A 22,254-nucleotide genomic window follows, 5' to 3' on the forward strand; every position below is an offset into this window, starting at 1 on the left:
GTTTGATTCACTTAACACTTGAGATTTTTACACATTTACTATAATATAGAATATAATCTAGTATTATGTGGTTCCGTACAAGTCCTGTGAACTTTTAAATCTAGTGTTTTCATCATTTAAACAAGATAGTGTGAGAATCTAAACATATCTTTTCTTATAAATACATAATGAAGTATGCCGTAAAAGACCATTTGTGGGAAATACATTAATCCAGGGCTATTTGGATTTATTTAGGCCTATTTGTTCATCCATGAGTTATTATCATTGTCCTAGGCTAGACTTTTCTCTTTTTTTCTCACTTATTTCTTTTTCAATACTGAAAGTCAGGTGCTTAAGAAATGCTGGCACATTGCCGTTTATGGTTGAATGCATGTAAACAGCAACAAGGCATCTTGAAGGGGCAAAGGCATTCTTAAACTTTTCAAAATAGCCTGCTTTTTGAAGAATTGGAGTGAAGACAAAGCCTAGGATTTAGACTAGTATTGCCACCCATAAAATATAGTGAAAATATTTTTTTTACCAATAATACAGTGGGGACCCAGGCATGCTAACTCACAGGTGGTACTTCAGTGTGGTTGATGTCTTGGGGTTTGTAGCCAAGAAAATATAGTTTATTTAAGCAGAGCTAACCTGGAAAGAGACAGTGGTAGGTGGGGCTTTAGGGATAAAAGATTTCAGTCTCTGTTTAAAATCACAACAGTGGCACACAGTATCTTGGATTAACTGTGGAAGTTCATTTGACAGGACTACAAAATCAGCCTTCCTCCCTTCCTTCTTTGAAGATTTGCCTTCAATTTGCATCTTACCACCAAAGGAAAAGGTAACCATGGAGACAAAGCAAAGTAAACAAAACAAACCTTCCTTCCCATAGACTCTTGAAAGATCTTCCAAGTGAGCCATTCTTACTTCCCTGCTTTCCAACGCATGGATAGCTCCCACTCTTTGCCTCTGTCAATATTTCCCATCTCTATAGCACCCAAAGTAATATTTTATCTGAAAGCATTTTACCCAAAGAATTTTAAAAGAGGAGGAAGATGGAACTGCCACAATAGGGAGGCACCCCAACTCGCTCCAACTGAATAGCGAGCTGGGAACTCCAGCACCCAACACCCCATCAAGAACCCAGCAAAACCAGCAGCCAGAAGCAGTGGAGAAACGCAGGAAACAAAAAGGAACAAAAAAAGAAGAGCCAAAAACCTACACAGAGCCGGAGAATCTCCGGGGTACCCTCCCCCCACCAGCCAACCCTGACCCGAACAGGGCCAGGCGGGGAAAGGGGACCTGGCGATCGGCAGACCGACTGCTGAAAACCCACACCGGGAGCGCAGAGTCCAGACAGCAGGACTCCACGGACCCCAGGGAGAACGCTGACCAAGACACACGGTGGCAGCGGCGATGGGAAGTTCGGGTCCACACGGCCGGGAATGGACGTGAGCAGCGGGGAAACCGAGCGGCGCAGAAGGGGAGAGCCGGGGCCGCCACCACGACCTTTCGCCACAACACAGCACTCCACCCCCGAAGGACCAACAGCGGCACGGGACACAGACACAATCCAGGACCAGTGAGTCCCCCATTACCCCCTCCCCCAACGGGAGACCAGCTATCAGAGACCCAAACCCTACAAAGAAGGTAGAACTCCCTCCCTCCCCCTCCCCACCCGAGGGAACAAAGAACCCCCAAATCACCTAGGTGGCAAGATCCCATCAGGCTCTGGGAAGACACAGGAGTTAGCAGGGGAAGGGCAGAGCAGTGCCAAGGCAGCAGAGGAGCCTGAACCGGCCATACTGGCCCTGCCCCCTTCCCAACAGGGGCCTGGGGCCAGCAGGCATTGCAAGCCCCATCCGAGGCACCTGGGCTTCGCAGACACTTGATCCCACTGGGCCCCACACATACCGCCCCCCACAGCGAACTCGTGGGAGGGCACAAGTACACCCCAACAACCTGCGGCTCACTCTGGTAGGCGTACCCTGCACAGGTGGACAGGGCCCCAGCAGCAGCGCCCGCTGTAGTGGGCACACGTCGCACAGGTGAGGGCCACCCCCCCCCGGCCACAGCGCCCACTCTGGTAGGCGTGCTCGCACAGGAGGGCAGAGCTCTCCAGCGGCCGTGCCCACTCAGTTTGGGGCATTTCGCACAAGTGGGTAGGCCGCCCCTCAACAACAGCAGCCCCGGAGCGGTCCACACAGGAGGGCGAACCACCTGAGAGGTGAGCTCCTCTGACCAAGATACAGAATGGAAAAAAGAACCAAAGAAGAGAAAAGCCTCCACGCCACGCTGAATCAGCGAACAGCAAACCACCACCAGGGGCACGCTAGGGTCAGAATAACACAGCGGCAGGACACTATCCCGCAGAGAAAGACACAGAACCAACCGACCCCCAAGTGCAGTGAGGGTGACCACCTCAGCAACAACCGAGAAGGTCACACTCACCCATTGGGCAGTAAGATTCAACAGCCAAACCCAAACCCAGAGCCAGGACACCAGGACACGAGGCTCCCACTGACGGACCAGCGGGAACCAGCACAAAGCCAAACCAGGGAAGCCACCCACAGATCTCCAGATGCGCAAATCACAAAGAAATATAACAAATTTCATCAAAGGGCAAGCCAACTCGCCAGCTCCAAAAAGCAGCACAACTGAAGAGGAGATGGAGAATAAAAAATCAACTGAGGCCATGTTAACAGAAATGATGGAAAGCTTCAGAAACGAAATCAGAAAACAATTCCAGGAGTTTAGAGTGGAAGTCTCAAAGGACATCCAGGAAGCCAAGAAAGAAATGGAAGAAAAAATGGATACAATGCAAACCTCCGTTAAAGAAGACCTTAACATCCTGAGAAGTGAAATGCATGAAAAAATAGATGTAAAATACAACTCTTTAAAGGAAGAAATTTCCAAGATCAGAGCTGATCTGGCAACCATAAATAGCTCTCTGACATCCATAAACTCCACAACTGAATCCACAGCACAAAGAATTGACCATATGGAATCCAGAATCTCTCTCTTGGACAATGATGCAGGCAATAAGAACCAGAAAATTACCACACTCCAAGAAACGGTGAAACTTCAGGGCAGACTAATACAGGAGCTAATGGACAAAGACAAGAGATATAATCTGAGCATAATTGGAATCGAAGAAGGAGCCGAATACCAGAGCAGAGGGCTTCAAAATATCCTCAATAAAGTGATTGCAGAAAACTTCCCCAATCTTGCAAGGGACCCCATCCAGGTAACCGAAGCCTATAGGACACCTGGCAGACCAGATCCTAGAAAAGCCATGCCAAGGCACATAATATTCAAGACTTCAGATCTCAAGAATAAAGAGCAAGTTTTGAATGCAGCCAAAACGAAGAAAGAAATTTATTACAAATTTATTACAATGGGAAGAGTATCTGAATAACAGCAGACCTCTCCACACAAACCTACCACGAGCAAAGAGAATGGAAAAACACCATCCAAGTTCTACAGGCCAACAACTGCCAACCTAGAATAAAATATCCAGTGAAGTTGGAGTTCACATTCAAGGGGAAAACCAGATCTTTCCTTAGCAAAGAGGATCCAAAGGAGTATGTGAATAAAAAACCAGCCCTACAGCAAATTCTAAGAGGGGAATTCCACCAAACAGAAATCGTACAGGACACACAGACAGAAACAGAAAGCCAGAGCCCAACAGAAAGAGCAGCTCACTAAAGACAAGAAAAAAAAAAAAGAGGAAAAACAGACCAACAAGAAAATGGAAGGAGAAAAAACACTCTTATCCTTGATCTCTTTGAATATAAACGGTATAAACGCTCCAATAAAGAGGAGCAGACTGGCAGAGTGGATCTGCAAAGAAAAAGTTGCCATCTGTTGTCTACAAGAGACCCACCTTACAGCAAGGGATACAAACAGGCTCCGAATGAAAGGATGGAGCAAGATCTTCCAAGCAAACGCACCTACCAAAACAACAGGAGTAGCCATCCTGATCTCAGACAAGCTGGACTTTTCATTAAGATCTACTCAAAAAGACAAAAAGGTCACTACATTTTAATACAAGAAAAAATCCAGGGCTGGGAATATGGCCTAGTGGCAAGAGCGCTTGCCTCGTATACATGAGGCCCTGGGTTCAATTCCCCAGCACCACATATACAGAAAATGGCCAGAAGTGGCGCTGTGGCTCAAGCGGCAGAGTGCTAGCCTTGAGCAAAAAGAAACCAGGGACAGTGTTCAGACCCTGAGTCCAAGCCCCAGGACTGGCCAAAAAAAAAAAAAAAAAAAAAAAAAGTTAAAAAAAAAAAAAAAAGAGGGCTGGGAATACGGCCTAGTGACAAGAGTGCTTGCCACATATACATGAGGCCCTGGGTTCAATTCCCCAGCACCACATATACAGAAAATGGCCAGAGGGGGCGCTGTGGCTCAATTGGCAGAGTGCTAGCCTTGAGCAAAAAGAAGCCAGGGACAGTGCTCAGGCCCTGAGTCCAAGCCCCAGGACTGGCCAAAAAAAAAAGAAAAAAGAAAAAATCCAGAACCAAGACATCACGGTGATAAATGTATACTCACCGAACAAAAGAGGCCCTACATATGTCAAGCAAATTCTCACAGAACTACAAAACAAGATAGACCCAAACACAATCATAGTGGGAGACTTTAATACCCCACTCTCTCCAAGAGACAGATCCAACACCCAGAGGATCAGCAAGGGAGCTGAGGACCTAAGTAACACCATATCCCAAATGGATCTGACAGATCTACACAGAATCTTCCACCCTACAGAGACCCAATACACCTTCTTCTCAGTAGCCCATGGGTCATACTCCAAAATAGACCATGTCATAGCCCACACAAAGAACCTCAGCGAATACAAAAGTATTGACGTCATCCCATGTATTATATCTGACCACAGTGGATTAAAGGTAACCCTCAGTAACAATGGTTACCACAGAGGCTATACACATTCTTGGAGGCTAACCCCTATACTGTTATCCAACACTTGGGCCACAGACCAAATTAAAGATGAAATCAACAAATTCATAAGCCACAATGACAATGAAAATACATCACAAAGAAACCTATGGGACACAGCTAAGGCAGTACTGAGGGGCAAGATCATTGCCCTCAGCACTCACATCAAAAGAATGGCAGCAGAGCAGGTGAATAACCTCACGATGAAACTAAAACAACTGGAGAAACAAGAAATGACTGAATCTAAAATGACTGGGAGGAGAGAGATCACAAAGATTAAAGAAGAGATAAATCTGATTGAAAATAGACCATTCAACAAATAAATAAGACTAAAAGCTGGTTCTTTGCGAAAATAAATAAAATTGACAGACCCTCGCAAGACTTACAAAAAAAAAGAAGAGTTACAAAAAAAAAGAAGAGAAAAGACATATACGTAAAATAAGGGACTCAACCGGAAAAATAACAAGAAGTACACACGATATTCAAATAATCATAAGGAACTATTTCCAGAACCTCTACTCACTAAAAAACAATAATTTTACAGAAATGGATCAATTCTTAGAGAAGTATAAACTGCCCAAAGAATCAAGAAGAAATAAATCAACTAAATAAACCAATAACTTACAGCGAGATACAAGGGGTAATCAAGAACCTCCCAACAAAGAAAAGCCCAGGCCCAGGTGGATTCACCAATGGATTCTATAAAACCTTTAGTGAGGAGCTAATACCAATACTCCTCAAACTCTTCTGTGAAATAGAAACAGAGGGAGAAATCTCAAACTCATTCTATGAAGCTAATATCATACTCATTCCCAAACCAGGCAAAGACCCAACAAAAAAAGAGAACTACAGACCAATATCACTAATGAACACAGACGCAAAGCTCTTCAGTAAAATATTAGCTAACAGGATCCAGAAACTGATCAAGAAAATTATACATCATGACCAAGTAGGCTTCATCCCACAGACACAAGGATGGTTCAACATCCGTAAATCAATCAATGTAATTCACCACATCAACAGAACTAAAATCAAGAATCATATTGTTATCTCAGTCGATGCCCAAAAAGCCTTTGACAAAATACAACATCCATACTTATTAAAAGTCCTGGAGAGAACAGGAATAGATGGAACATTCCTCAAAACAATAAAAGCCATATACAGCAGACCAACTGCTAACATCATATTAAATGTAGAAAAACTTAAATCATTCCCCCTAAACTCAGGAACAAGAAAAGGATGCCCACTCTCCCCACTTCTTTTCAACATAGTGCTGGAATCCCTAGCCATAGCAATATGGCAAGAGGAGGACATCAAAGGGATCCACATCGGCAAGTAAGAAATCAATCTATCCCTATTCACAGACGACATGATTTTATATCTGAAGGACCCAAAAAACTCAGTCCCCAAACTCCTACACCTAATAAACCAATTTTGGCAAAGTAGCAGGATACAAAATCAATCCACAAAAGTCAGCAGCTTTTCTCTACACCAGCAATGTACAAGCAGAAAAGGAAATTATGGAAACAATTCCATTTACAGTAGCCAAAATAGAATAAAGTACCTAGGGATCAACCTAACCAAGGACGTGACAGACCTATTTAATGAGAACTATAAAAATCTAATAAGGGAAATCAAAGAAGACACAAGGAGATGGAAAGCCATCCCATGCTCATGGGTAGGCAGAATCAATATAGTGAAAATGGCCATATTGCCCAAATTGTTATACAAATTCAATGCAATCCCTATCAAAACCCCAGTTACATTCTCCACTGAAATAGAGAAAGCAATCCATAAATTCATATGGAACAGCAAAAGACCTAGAATAGCCAAAGCAATTCTAGGCAAAAAAAAAAGCAGTGCAGGAGGTATCACAATACCAGACTTCAATCTCTACTTTAGGACCATCATAACAAAAACAGCCTGGTATTGGTATAAAAACAGACCGGAAGACCAATGGATTACAATTGAAGATCCAGAAATAAAACCGCACTCTTACAATCAGCTGATATTCGGCAAAGGAGCTAAAGACATACAATGGAATAAACAGAGCCTCTTCAACTACTGGTGCTGGGAGAACTGGGCAGCCATATGCAGAAAACTCAAAGTAGACCCAAGCCTATCACCAGGCACCAAAATCAACTCAAAATGGATCAGGGACCTCAATATCAGACCTGAATCCTTGAAACTACTGAAGGACAGAGTAGGGAAGACACTAGAACTTATAGGCACAGGAAGGAACTTCCTGAATATAGTCCCAGGGGCACAACAGATAGGGGAGAGACTCGACAAATGGGACTACTACAAATTAAAAAGTTTCTGCATAGCTAATGACATAGCCACCAAAACAGAAAGACAGCCAACCATATGGGAAAGGATCTTTACCAGCACAGCAACAGACAAAGGCCTAATGTCTGTCATCTACAGAGAACTCAATAAACTAAGCCCCTCCAAGCCCAATAAACCAACTAGGAAATGGGCAAAGGAGATAAAGAGAGACTTCACAAGAGAAGAGATAAAAATGGCAAAGAAACATATGAGGAAATGTTCAACATCCCTGGTAGTAAAGGAAATGCAAATAAAAACAACTCTGAGATACCACCTCACTCCAGTTAGAGTGGCCTATACTCTGAACTCAGGCAACAACAAATGCTGGAGGGGGTGAGGGAAAGAGGAACCCTTCTCCATTGTTGGAGTGCAAATTAGTACAACCACTTTGGAGAACAGTATGGAGATTTCTCAAAAAGCTCAATATAGACCTACCCTATGACCCAGCCATACCATTCTTCCGCATCTTTCCTGAACAGCAAACCCCAAGATATCAAAAAGACATTTGTACTTCCATGTTTATCACTGCACAATTCACAATAGCCAAAATATGGAAACAACCCAGATGCCCCTCCACATATGAATGGATCCAAAAAATATGGTACCTAGAGGAAAACAAAAAGGAGCAAAAAAGAAGAACCAAAAACCTACACGGAGCCGGAGATTCACCGGGGCACCCTCCCCCCTCCAGCCGACCCTGGCCCAAACAGGGTCAGGCTGGGAAAGGGGAACCCGGCGATCGGCAGACAGGCTGCCAGGAGCGCAGAATTCATATAGGGGGAGACCCCACGGACACAAGGCAGGGTGCGGACCAAGACACCCCGGCAGCGACGAGAAGTTCGGGTCCACACCGGGTTTGGACAAGGGAACCCAGCGCGGCAGAAATCGGGAACCAGGGAAGCCACCACGACACTTAGCCAACCCCTGGAGGGCCAACGGCTGCGAGGGACACACACACAAAGCAGCAAAAGTGAGTGCCCTCCCCTCCCCCCTCCCCCACCCCTGAGGGAACAAAGAACCCACAAATCAGGCGGGGAAACTCCCATCAGGCGCTGGGAAGTCAGTTTAGCAGGGGAAGGGCTCAGCAGCACCAACACCCCACAGGTTCCTGAACTGGCAGAACCGGCCCCGCCCCCTTCCCAACAGGGGCCGGGGGACGGCCGGTTGTGCAAACCCCACCTGAGGCGCCTGGACCTCGCAGACTCTTACAACTAAAACCACAGGCGCTGGTGGGCAATACCAGCCCAGCAGGGTCACTTGAGCCTGATCACGTCCCCCCTCCTCACAGCGGAGGTGAGGTCTGAAGGTGCCAAGCCACACCCGGACAGTCGATCCCACTGGGCCCCACACGTACCCCCCCCCCAACGGACTCGTGGGAGGGCGCAAGCACAACCCAACAACCCAGGACTTGCTCTGGGAGGCATATCCCGCCGAAGTGCCTGTTGCACTGAACGCACAGCGCACAGGAGGGCGGGGCCCCCGGCGACAGCGCCCGCTCTGGTAGGCGTACCCTGCACTGGTGGGCGGGGACACAGCGACAGCACCTGCTGCCGTAGACACGTCTACACAGGAGGGAGGGAGGAGCTACAAACCAAACCTGAGAAGCCATCCAGATCTCCAGATGCGCAAATCACAAAGAAACATAACTCAGTTCATCAAAGGGCAAGCCAACTCGCCAGCTCCAAAAAGCAGCACGACTGAAGAGGAGATGGAGACTAAAAAAGCAAATGAGGCCATGTTAACAGGAATGATCGAAAGTGTCAGAAATGAAATCAGAAAACAATTCCAGGAATTTAGAGCGGAAATCTGGAAGGACACCCAGGAAGCCAAGAAAGAAATGGAAGCAAAACTGGATACAATGCAAACCTGCTTTAAAGAAATGGAAGCAAAAATGGATACAATGCAAGCTGCCTTTAAAGAAAATCTCCACATCCTAAGAATTGAAATGCATGAAAAAATAGATTTAAAATACAACTCTTTAAAGGAAGAAATCTCCACGATCAGAGCTGATATGACAACCATAAATAGCTCTCTGACATCCATAAACTCCGCAATTGAAACCATGACACAAAGAGTAGACCATATAGAATCCAGAATCTCTCGCCTGGACGATGAAGCAGCTGACAACAACCAGAAAATGACCACACTCCAAGAAAAGGTGAAGCTTCAGGGAAGACTAATCCAGGAACTAATGGACAAAGACAAGAGATATAATCTGCGCATAATTGGAATAGAAGAAGGAGCCGAATACCAGAGCAGAGGGCTTAATCATGTTCTCAATAAAGTTATTGCAGAAAACTTCCCCAATCTCACAGGGGACCCCATCCAGGTAACCGAAGCCTATAGGACACCTGGCAGGCCAGACCCCAGGAAAGCCACCCCAAGGCACATAATATTCAAGACTACAGACCTCAAGATTAAAGAGCAAATTCTGAATTCAGCCAAAGCGAAGAAGGAAACTTTTTTCAATGGGAAGAGGATTCGAATAACATCCGACTTATCCACACAAACTTACCAAGCTCGAAGCGAGTGGAAGAACACCATCCAAGTACTCCAGAATAACAATTTACAACCTCGGATCAAATATCCAGCGAAATTGGAGTTCACATTCGAAGGGAGAACCAGATCTTTCCACACCAAAGAGGAGCTAAAGGAGTATGTGAATAAAAAACCAGCCCTACAGCGAATATTAAGAGGGGAACCCCACCCAACAGAGATCGTAAAAGACACACAGACAGAATCAGAAAGAAACTTCAATAGCCAAAGTCCAGCAGAAACACAAGCTCACTAAAGACAAGAAGAAAAAAAAAAAAAAGAAGAAAAAACAGCCCACCAAGAAAATGGAAGGAGAAAAAACACCCTTATCCTTGATCTCTTTAAATATAAATGGTTTAAACTCCCCGATAAAGAGGAGCAGACTGGCAGAATGGATTCGCAAACAAAAAGTTGACATCTGCTGTCTACAAGAGACCCACCTTACAGCAAGGGACAAAAACAGGCTTCGAGTGAAAGGATGGAGCAAGATCTACCAAGCAAATGCATCCACCAAAACGGCAGGTGTAGCCATCCTGATCTCAGACAAGCTTGACTTCTCTTTAAAGTCCACTCAAAAAGACAAAGAAGGACACTACATATTAATACAAGGAAAAATACAGAATCAAGAAATCACGGTGATAAATGTATACTCACCAAACAAAAGAGGCCCGACATATGTCAAGCAAATTCTCAAAGAATTACAGAGCAAGATAGACGCAAACACAATCATAGTGGGTGACTTTAATACTCCTCTCTCTCCAAGACAGATCCAACACCCAGAGGATTAGTAAGGGAGCGGAGGACCTAAATAACACCATTTCCCAAATGGATCTAACAGACCTATATAGAACCTTTCACCCCACAGAGACCCAATACACCTTCTTTTCAGCAGCCCATGGATCATATTCCAAAATAGACCACGTCATAGCCCACACAAAGAACCTCAGCAAATACAAAAGTATTGACGTCATCCCATGTATTATATCTGATCACAGTGGATTAAAGGTAACCCTCAACAACAAAGGATACCACAGAGCCTATACACACTCTTGGAGGCTAAACCCCACGCTGCTATCCAACACTTGGGCCACAGATCAAATTAAAGATGAAATCAACGAATTCATAAGCCACAATGACAAAGAAAACACATCACAAAGAAACCTATGGGACACAGCTAAGGCAGTTCTGAGGGGCAAGATCATTGCACTCAGCACCCACATTAAAAGAATGGAAGCAGAGCAGGTGAATACCCTCACGATGAAACTAAAACAACTGGAGAAACAAGAAATGACAGAATCTAAAACGACTAGGAGGGGAGAGATCACAAAGATTAAAGAAGAGATAAATCTGATTGAAAATAGAAAGACCATTCAACAAATAAATAAGACTAAAAGCTGGTTCTTTGAGAAAATAAACAAAATTGACAGACCCCTTGCAAGACTTACAAAAAAAAGAAGAGAAGAGACTCATATTCGTAAAATCAGGGACTCCACAGGAAAAATTACAACAAGTACACACGATATTCAAACAATCATAAGGAGCTATTTCCAAAACCTCTACTCAGCAAAAAACAATAATTCTACAGAAATGGATCAATTCTTAGAGAAGTACAAACTGCCCAAACTGAACCAAGAAGAAATAAATCAGCTAAATAAACCAATAACTTACGGTGAGATACAGGAGGTAATCAAGAACCTCCCTACTAAGAAAAGCCCAGGCCCAGATGGATTCACCAACGAATTCTACAAAACCTTTAGTGAGGAGCTAATTCCAATACTCCTCAAACTCTTCCGCGAAATAGAAATGGAGGGAGAAATTCCAAACTCATTCTACGAAGCTAATATCATACTAATTCCCAAACCAGGCAAAGACCCAACAAAAAAAGAGAACTACAGACCAATATCACTAATGAACACAGATGCAAAGCTCCTCAATAAAATATTAGCTAATAGGATCCAGAAAGTGATCAAGAATATCATACATCATGACCAAGTAGGCTTCATCCCTCAGTCACAAGGATGGTTCAACATCCGTAAATCAATCAACGTAATTCACCACATAAACAGAACTAAAATCAAGAATCACATTGTTATCTCAGTCGATGCCCAAAAAGCCTTTGACAAAATACAACATCCATACCTATTAAAAACTTTGGAGAGAACAGGAATAGATGGAACATTCCTCAAAACAATAAAAGCCATATACAACAGACCAACTGCTAATATCATATTAAATGGAGAGAAACTTAAGTCATTCCCCCTAAAATCAGGAACAAGACAAGGATGCCCACTCTCCCCACTTCTGTTCAACATAGTGCTGGAATCCCTAGCCATAGCAATAAGGCAAGAGGAGGACATCAAAGGGATCCACATCGGCAAGGAAGAAATCAAGTTATCCCTATTCGCAGACGACATGATCTTGTATCTGAAGGACCCAAAAACCTCAGTACCCAAACTCCTACACCTAATAAACCAATTTGGCAAAGTAGCAGGATATAAAATCAACCCACAAAAGTCAGCAGCCTTTCTGTACACCAGCAATAGACAAACAGAAAAGGAAATTATGGAAACAATTCCATTTACAGTAGCCAAAAAAAGAATAAAGTACCTAGGGATCAACTTAACCAAGGACGTGACGGACCTATTCAATGAAAACTACAAAAATCTAATAAGGGAAATCAAAGAAGACACAAGGAGATGGAAAGACCTCCCATGCTCATGGGTAGGCAGAATCAATATAGTGAAAATGGCCATATTGCCCAAATTGTTATACAAATTCAATGCAATACCTATCAAAATCCCAGCCACATTCTTCACTGAAATAGAGAAACCAATCCATAAATTCATATGGAACAGCAAAAGACCTAGAATAGCCAAAGCAATTCTAGGCAAAAAAAGCAATGCAGGAGGTATCACAATACCTGACTTCAAGATCTACTACAAGGCCATCATAACAAAAACAGCATGGTATTGGTATAAAAACAGATCGGAAGACCAATGGATTAGAATTGAAGACCCAGAAATAAAACCGCACTCTTACAATCAGCTGATATTCGACAAAGGAGCTAAAGATATACAATGGAATAAACATAGCCTCTTCAACTACTGGTGCTGGGAGAACTGGGCAGCCATATGCAGAAAACTCAAAGTAGACCCAAGCCTATCACCATGCACCAAGATCAACTCAAAATGGATCAAGGACCTCAACATCAGACCTGAATCCTTGAAACTACTGAAGGACAGAGTAGGAAAGACACTAGAACTTATAGGCACAGGAAGGAACTTCCTGAATAGAGTCCCAGGGGCACAACAAATAGGAGAAAGACTCGACAAATGGGACTACTACAAATTAAAAAGTTTCTGCACAGCTAAGGACATAGCCACCAAAATAGAAAGACAGCCAACCATATGGGAAAGGATATTTACCAGCACAGCAACAGACAAAGGCCTGATATCGGTCATCTACAGAGAACTCAAAAAACTAAGCCCCTCCAAGCCCAATAAACCTATTAGGAAATGGGCAAAAGAGCTAAAGAGAGACTTCACAAGAGAAGATATAAAAATGGCAAAGAAACATATGAGGAAATGCTCAACATCCCTGCTAGTAAAGGAAATGCAAATAAAAACAACCCTGAGATACCACCTCACCCCAGTTAGAATGGCCTATACTCTGAACTCAGGAAACAACAAATGCTGGAGGGGCTGTGGGGAAAGAGGAACCCTTCTCCATTGTTGGTGGGAGTGCAAATTAGTACAACCACTTTGGAGAACAGTATGGAGGTTTCTCAAAAAGCTCAATATAGACCTACCCTATGACCCAGCCATACCACTCCTAGGCATCTATCCTAAACAGCAAAATCCAAGATATCAAAAAGGCATTTGTACTACCATGTTTATCGCGGCACAATTCACAATAGCTAAAATATGGAAACAACCCAGATGCCCCTCCACAGACGAATGGATCCAAAAAATATGGTACTTATACACAATGGAATACTACATAGCGATTAGGAATGGTGAAATATTGTTATTTGCAGGGAAATGGTCGGAACTCGAACAAATAATGTTGAGTGAGACAAGCCTAGAACACAGAAAACAAAGGGGCATTATCTCCCTGATATATGACTGTTAACAAAGGGAGACGGAGAGACAGTAGAGACCAAGTCTGTGAATACTGTATATGTTCTTGATACATTGTATATTGCATATATGTCAACCTGACCTAGACAAGGGATAGAAAAACAGGTTGTAAGATATCATAAGAAATGTACACACTGCCCTACTATGTAACTGCACCCTCTTTGCACAACACCTTGTAAAAAAATTTATGTCCAATTAATAAAAAAATAAATAAATAAATAAATAAAAACAAAAAATATGGTACCTATACACAATGGAATACTACATAGCGATTAGGAATGGTGAAATACTGTTATTCGCAGGGAAATGGTCAGAACTTCAACAAGTTCTAGACAAGCCTAGAACTCAGAAAACAAAGGGGCATGATCTCCCTGATATATGACTGTTAAGATGGGGTAAGGGAGAGACAGTAGAGACCAGGTCTGTGAAACCAAAAACTGCTTGTCAAATGGTATTTCCCACAGGATTGGGTCAGCGACCCAACACTATGTAACTAAAACCAAACAACTACTCAACATATAAAGATCAAAAATTGACCTCTCAGTGGAATATAATAGCTCAAATGCTATGTATGTGCGTTCATATAAGACTACTGTCGACATATGGTCTAATATCGACATTACATTTAAAGCCCTAGGCGAACTTTCTTGGGCGTGGCCACGGGATACTGTATATGTTCTTGATACATTGTATATTGTATATATGTCTACCTGACCTAGAGAAGAGATAGAAAAACAGGGCGTAAGATACCACAAGAAATGTACACACTGCCCAACTATGTAACTGTACCCTTTTTGCACAACACCTTGTCAAAAAATTTGTGTTCAATTAATAAACAAACAAATAAATAAATAAACAAATAAATAAATAAAACTTGGGGAAAAATTTGTGTTTAATTAATACATAAATTACAAAAAAAAGAAGTGACATCAAAAAAAAAAGAAATTTAAAAGATATGAAAATTACATAAAGGTGTCTTAAGTCAAACATCTCTAAGAGTTTTAGAAATCCAAAGGAAACAGAAAAGGAGTTGTGAGAAAGTCAAAGTGGAGATTAAAAGTAACTCATGTAATCAGTCTGAAGGTTCCACTTCTGTGACATAAATTCTTTGTCCGGGAGATTTTTTCCAATTCTTACTTCTCAGTAGTTATATCCTTTGTGTCATCACCATGGAAGAAGCAAAAATGAAGGAACATGTGTGCCATATGTCTGTATAAACTTAAGCTATCCTTTTAGAATGCCTGGCTTTATAGAACACAAAATCTTAAGGTTGCTAATGCAAAAAATCAGTAATTTTGAGCTCCATCATTAAGAGGGGAGAAAAATAAATCCTTGCAGTAGTATTTGTTTGTAGTGGCTGATGTTGTCTTTTCTTATCTGAACAATGAGCCATTTCTCCTTTAGCCTAGTTGGCAGAAAGGTAGGGCCTCAATTCTATTGGAAAGGACCTTGTGTGGCCTTAACAGGACTTATCCTAGGGTTTAGGCATGTCTGAAAAAACATGAAGACTGGTTCCTACCAGAGTTAAGATGTTCTGAGAAAGAAAGGAGAGTGTACAAACTGGCTCAAAGATGATGCCCAGACAAAAGGGAAGAGCTTGAATTTAGAGTACATCTCTGAGTAACTTCTGATCCCATGAACTTACCCTTGAGTCCTAGTGCCCAGCACAATTTCCAGATGTCCTTTTTGTGGGACATGCAATACAGGATTAGAAAAACCAAGACGGTACAATTTAAATTCACTTATAAAAGAACTCCCACTCTCAGGTACTGACAATTATGTTTTTGCAGAAAACTAAGTAATATATGATGTAATAATATCATTTTCCAGAGGACAGTTTAAGAAGATGAACAATATTTTTAAAAAAAAACATACTTCTATCTTAGCATGATTTTTTAGTTTGTTCATTTTGGTGGGGAGAAAGGGAGTCAGTGTCTCCCTAAGTATTCCAGACTGCCTGGCACTAACACAGGGGGGAAAAGTGTTTTCAAGGCCCGTACCAAAAGAAAAGACTCAAAATGGTGTGCACTCATCATCGTAGCTATAGAGGTGAGAAAGCATAAATAGGAGGTTCCCAGTCCTAACTGGCCCAACCAAAAAGAGAGTCGGCTAGCAAGCACAAAACCCAGAATTGAAGCCCCAGTACCAGTAGATGAATGGAGAGAGGAATAAGAGCAAAGAGGAGACTATAGTCATAATAGTTAATACAAATCCTATGAAATGAAAAAATTTGAGGGGAAGAGTTGGATTGGGAGAAATGAGGGAGAATAATGAAAGTGAGGACAAGCTCAAGGTGCATTGTACTTATAAAATGATTTACTGAATGGAAATTCCCTTGTACAATTACTTAACGATAATAAAAATATAATTTTAAAATAAGCTCTGTGTCACCTAAGAAGAAGAAAAAGAAAAAAGCTCACAAACATAAAATGCTTAGAGAGTTAAAGAAAGAGAAATCATTCAAAGGCCCAGAACTTCAAGAGTTTCTCCAAGTTATTTAAAGATTGTGAAAAAATGACAATGAGACATTCAGTAACATTCTTGCCTCAAGCTGCTTTTGGAGACATTACTCACATTATTTGCCATGTAAACTATTGATTTAATTGGATGGACTACACCTCTAACTTTTTAAAGGTGTCTTGATTTAAAGTTATTTCTTATTATCCCTCAATCAGTCAGCCAAAGTGGCAAGAACATTTAAAGATTCAATCTTACTTTTATCTGTACAATATTAACTTCATCAAATCTTCTATCAGCAAGGCATTTCCTTGTCTGGCCTCTTCGGTGTCCAAATTTGTGCTTATTTCTCATTACTTGTTCATCATCTTCTATAGGCCTTCGAACATATTTAAAACGATCTTTGAGGGCTCGTTTCCACAAAAACTGTAAAAGCAACCAGGCTAGTTATTTACTTTTTACAAGAGATTAGAAAAAATGTTAAATAAACGTTAAAAAATCTTTATTTGTCTATCATCCCTGGGCTTGAAATCATGATCACAGAGGTAATGCATCTATCCTCTGATTTATCATTACAATAACTTTGGGACATTGTTAGACAAATTATAATCCTAAATTATAGCTAAGGAAATGGAATCAGAGAGGCACACCCATGCACCAATTGGACTGCCATTAAAATAGGTTTTGGCATGAAGAAGTAACCTTTTTTTTTTTTTTTTTGTCTTACATCACAAGTACCCATAAGATTATTTCTTGCCCTTTAGAAAGTATCACAACCTTAGTCAGGAAGTCCCACATCTAGAATATCTCTAGTACATATTACCGAAATAGCTATTAACAGGTGGCCCTCTGATCCAGTGATTAATGTGATCCATCTTGTGAACTGCACTGCGTTTTGAGGAAAGTCAAATGAGCTATTTATTATTTTAAGGTGGACTGAGATGAACAGGATGACTAGACCACAGGTCACTTACAAAGCCACAACCATCCTCATCCAGGAAAGGATGGGCCTGCAGTAAGGCATTGACCACATCATTGTACTGCTGGGTAGTGGGATACCTGTTAACCACAAGAGAGATATATTTCACTTCAAAGAGCCTACATGCAAGAAGAGGCTATGTTATAGTCACTTTTTGAGAAATCTTCCGATAAAACAAAATAGACACTGGAATATTGTGCACGATGGACTTCGATCATGTGTCATCTAAGGTCTGAAGATTTGATTCTAAATGAACTTTTACTCTGCTCAGAAAGCAGACCCTTTCCCAACACTGATGGTCTGCTGTTATTACTTACAGTGAGCCATCCAAGTACTTAGTCATGTCAGCCTGGAGAAATTCGATGATCCGTATCCTCATGCTATGATCCGGACACTGCTGCTCCGCTAGCATGCATCTGACATCGTAGGGAAACTCAGGTAAAATGTAGGACTTGGTCCATTGTAATGCTTTATTCCTTGCTAGAACCTGTTTCACATTTCTTCTGTGAAATAAAAACCATGAGAACAATGAAATCTTCAAATAAATGGACAACCTCTACCCTGTGAGAACATGTGACACAAACCAGTTTCTTTTCTTTTCTTTTTTTTTTTTTTTTTGGCCAGTCCTGGGGCTTGGACTCAGGGCCTGAGCACTGTCCCTGGCTTCTTTTTGCTCAAGGCTAGCACTCTGCCACTTGAGCCACAGTGCCACTTCTGGCTGTTTTCTGTATATGTGGTGCTGGGGAATTGAACCCAGGGCCTCATGTATATGAGGCAAGCACTCTTGCCACTAGGCCATATCCCCAGCCCACAAACCAGTTTCTTGAGACCTGAATATAGTAAGTCATTGATGCATTTTCCATTCATTCATTTGCTCACATACATTTGAAGGCTTATCCAATGTCTCCAGGTATTTTTCCCTTTTGCACCTTACATCAATACTTACAATTCCTTTCTTTAAGGTCCATTAAAATACAGATTTTTAGAATAGAGCCTGCAGGTGGAAAGAATATTAACTCATGTATCTTGAAGAGGTGACTTGTAAAACACAGCTCAAAACTGAAAGATAGATAGAAAATTAAAATTATATAAAAACAAATGAGACCTGCAACAAATTAGTCTTAGGTTTCTGATTAAGAAAAATTTTCTACTCTATTCTGCTTCTGTTTGTCGTGAAATATAGGGTCCAACTAATCTAATTGTTTTCTATTTCAATAAAAACACTGAGTTACTAAGTTAAAAACAAATATCAGATACTCTGCTTTCATTTACTGGAAGGTTCTTCAACACATGACAGAAAACTACCAATTCTAAAAGCTAATTCATGGATGCCTAAAGTCTGAAGGTAGCCAAAAATGCATTGTTATGGTAGTCGCACAAAAATTACTATACATAAACTTACTATAATTAACTGACTGTTCACTTGAACAAGTGAATTTTACGTCACATGAACTAAACATCAGTAAGATAGTTCATATAATTAAGTCTCAGGAACACTTTAAAAGTTTTCACATTGGTGGCTGGCCCTTGAGTGTATAAAAAGAAGCATCAGTTAATCAAAGGCAACATGTAGCTCTCAATCTATTTCACCAATGGGTTTGACTGAGATCCAACTGAAGGAATTATAGAAAACAAAGAAATTTCCTAACCAAACTAGATTAATTTTCTCATAACAATGGATATCTTGGTAGTTCAAATATTCAAATTTCTTTCAGCACTATAGGTCATTCTTTAAAAGAAAACAGTATCAGAATCAGAAAGCTGGAGAAAGCACTCTCATTATGATAAGCTCTTTCACTGCCTCCCCCTTTGGTGGGAAAATCCACTGGCTACAATAAACACCCTGATAGTTTAGTACCAGATTCAACACAGCAACTGATAATTCTCAGAAATATATTTCTACTCCAGTCCAAAGTATTTTCCAATACATTTCTCTCTCATTTTACTCATTCACTCAAATAATATGTATTGGAACTCTAATATATACCAGCTATTCTTGTACATTTCCCATTTGCTTCTACAATTCATTGTCTTGCTTCTTTCTCCTACAGCCAAATCATCTCTTCCTTATTTACAGAGACAGGGGTTAGTTTTGTTGCCTATGCTTTGTGGCTTCCCAGGGTTTAAGAAGGCAATGTGACTAAGCATACAAAATGTGGTTTCAGTACATTCTAGCATCCCTTTTTTGCTGTTTTGTTTTATATATGCTTGCATATATGTTTTCTCCTTTACATAAAGACAGAGAGAGTAATGCAGAGGCTGATTTCTATTTAGCACAGAATGTAAACAGTCACATACAGGATCTAGTAAAGACAGACAGTCCATCATGCTTCAAGTAGACTTATCAGGCAAAATTAGAGGTACCAAATTGTCTTTTTATTTTTATTGAAACTATATTACACATGTTTAGAAGTGACTGTAACCCAAGCTATCCTATCTAATGCAAATCAAAATGAATATTACATAAGTCAGTCTCATCAGAAGGTAATTCAATCTAATTTAGAAACAACTGCTAGAATAACCATTTCCTACCTGTAAAATTACTTTTGCATTAAATTAAAAATATTTATCACCAGGAGCCGGTGGCTCATGCCTATAATCATAGTTACACAGGAGGCTGAGATCTGAGAATCTTAGTTCAAAGCCAGCTGGGGCAGGAAAGTCTGTGAAACTCTTATCTCCAATTAACCACCAGAAAACATGAAGTATCACTGTGGCTTAAGTGGTAGACCACAGCCTTGAGCTGAAGAGCTCAGGGACAGTGCCCAGGCCCAGAGTTCAAGCCCCATGACCGACAAAATAATATATATTTATCATTCTGTTAAAATTATTCATAAGTATTTGCTGAGCTAGAGTTGAGCAGAGCAGGGAAAGAAGCCACTGTAAAATAAGTGCAGGGCACAAAGAACTCCCCAGTACACAGAATGCTAATATTTCTGTTCATACTTCACAGAATTTTTGAAAAAAATGCCACTACAAAATAACAGCTCTCAAAAACAACCCAGCTCTCTAATTCAGTGGATCTCAAACCTAGGTGCATATAAAATTAACCAGAAAGCTTTAAAATCATATTAATGCTTAGCACTGATTTCTGTCTAAATGAATCTGAGTTACTCAGTACAAAATGCTCAGCTCATATAAGTAATAAGATACAACTTACAATAAATTTAAACCAACAGTTTGACAACTGCTGGTATCATTATTATACTTAAAAATTGTTGTTGAAATAGACATGCTAATTTTATGTATTCATAGGACACAATGTCCTATTATGTATGATAAAATAGTGTATATTCAAGGTAGAGTCATTGAATCAAGTTAACAACAAATACATGCTAATTTTATGTATTTGCAGGATACAATGTTTTATTATGTATGATAAAATGGTGTATATTCAAGGTTAGTTATTGAATCATTAATCAACATATCTATTACTTCAGGTTATTATTTTTTCCTCTCCTTTAACTGAAACAGTATATTTTTGACTATGCCATTTTTTATGATCAGATGAATAATAAAAGCTCAATAACTCTCCAACTTTGCGTAACTGTAGTAAGAGTAGAAAATCATTCATTTCTTCTGCCCTCAAAGTGGGCAGTATATCTCAATGGAATTCGCATAGGGTAAGGAAGATCATCCTGTTAAGACAGGTTCAATTGAGTACCAACTCCCTAAGAAAACATCTGAATGTGCAGAAGAGAAGTTGAACATTGGAAGGGAGCAGAAGAGAGACAAATATTACACATGGCAGAAGTTATTTCTTTCTATAGTGTACACAGCATTGCTTAGTGTAGCTGATGCCCAGGGATTTTCTTTATTCTTTTTTTTTTTTTTTCTGATTTTGCCAGTTCTGGGGCTTGAACTCAGGGCTTGAGTACTGTCCCTGGCTTCTTTCTGCTCAAGGCTAGCACTCTACCACTTGAGCCACAGCACCATTTCCAGCTTTTTCTGTATATGTGGTGCTGAGGAATCGAACCAAGGGCTTCATGCATCCTAGGCAAGCACTCTACCCCTAAGCCCCACTCCCAACCTTTTTTTTTTTTTTTTAAAGAATGAACAGGGAATATGGAAGAAGGTGCTGTGGAAGTTTGAAATGATTCTGTGGTTCCCTACTGGATTTACTACTTCCTACTTAAACTCCAAACACAAGCTCTTCTTTTCCTTGATCTCCTTTATCTTAAATCTCTTTTCTGTTGCTTCATTGTGGTTACTTTCTCAAAGGTCTATGGCATCCTACTTAAAAATCGAAGGGCTTAAGGGGCCAAGGAATGGAAAGGAATGGTGGGCAAGTACAGTCATAATTTTCTTTTCTTTTTTTTTTTTTTTTTTTGGCAAGTCCTGGGCCTTGAACTCAGGGCCTGAGCACTGTCCCTGGCTTCCTTTTGCTCAAGGCTAGCACTCTGCCACTTGAGCCACAGCACCACTTCTGGCCGTTTTCTGTATATGTAGTGCTGGGGAATTGAACCCAGGGCCTCATGTATACGAGGCAAGCTCTCTTGCCACTAGGCCATATCCCCAGCCCTACAGTCATAATTTTCAATGTACATATGTGAAAATGAAAATAGGAAACGTGAGTGAAGATGGAGGTGGTAGCAGGGAGAGAATGATGGGAGAAATGATTGATCAAAATGTATTGATTCTGAGTATAAACAACAAGTTGTAGGGCTAAAACCTTCACAGAAAATCTGGAGTCTTTGTGGCTCACAGACCTAGTGGAAAGAATCTGGGCTAACTGTATCTGTAGACGAGGAGGAGAACATCCCAGCAAAGAATGTACACATGAAGAGAAGCACCAAATTGTTCAGCTTTTTGGGTGATTCTGAACCATGAATATGCATAGTCCAATTAAAGGAAAAAGAACCAAATAAATTTAAACTA

At 41.0% G+C, this 22,254-nt stretch overlaps 1 protein-coding gene across 1 annotated transcript in view; it reads right to left on the reverse strand.

The window, feature by feature from the left end:
- Samd3 (sterile alpha motif domain containing 3) overlaps positions 1 to 22,254 on the reverse strand; it is a 58,980-nt gene that overhangs the window by 16,235 nt on the left and 20,491 nt on the right. Inside the window, exons 4-6 of the mRNA XM_048354652.1 lie at positions 17,694 to 17,879; positions 17,372 to 17,456; positions 16,656 to 16,823 (exon numbers count right to left, since the gene is read on the reverse strand). Coding sequence (XP_048210609.1) covers positions 16,656 to 16,823; positions 17,372 to 17,456; positions 17,694 to 17,879 — 439 coding nt within the window. The remainder of the gene's footprint in view (positions 1 to 16,655; positions 16,824 to 17,371; positions 17,457 to 17,693; positions 17,880 to 22,254) is intronic.

The sequence above is a fragment of the Perognathus longimembris genome, chromosome 9 (genome assembly GCF_023159225.1).
Source record: "Perognathus longimembris pacificus isolate PPM17 chromosome 9, ASM2315922v1, whole genome shotgun sequence".
In the NCBI taxonomy this organism is placed as follows: Eukaryota; Metazoa; Chordata; class Mammalia; order Rodentia; family Heteromyidae; genus Perognathus; species Perognathus longimembris.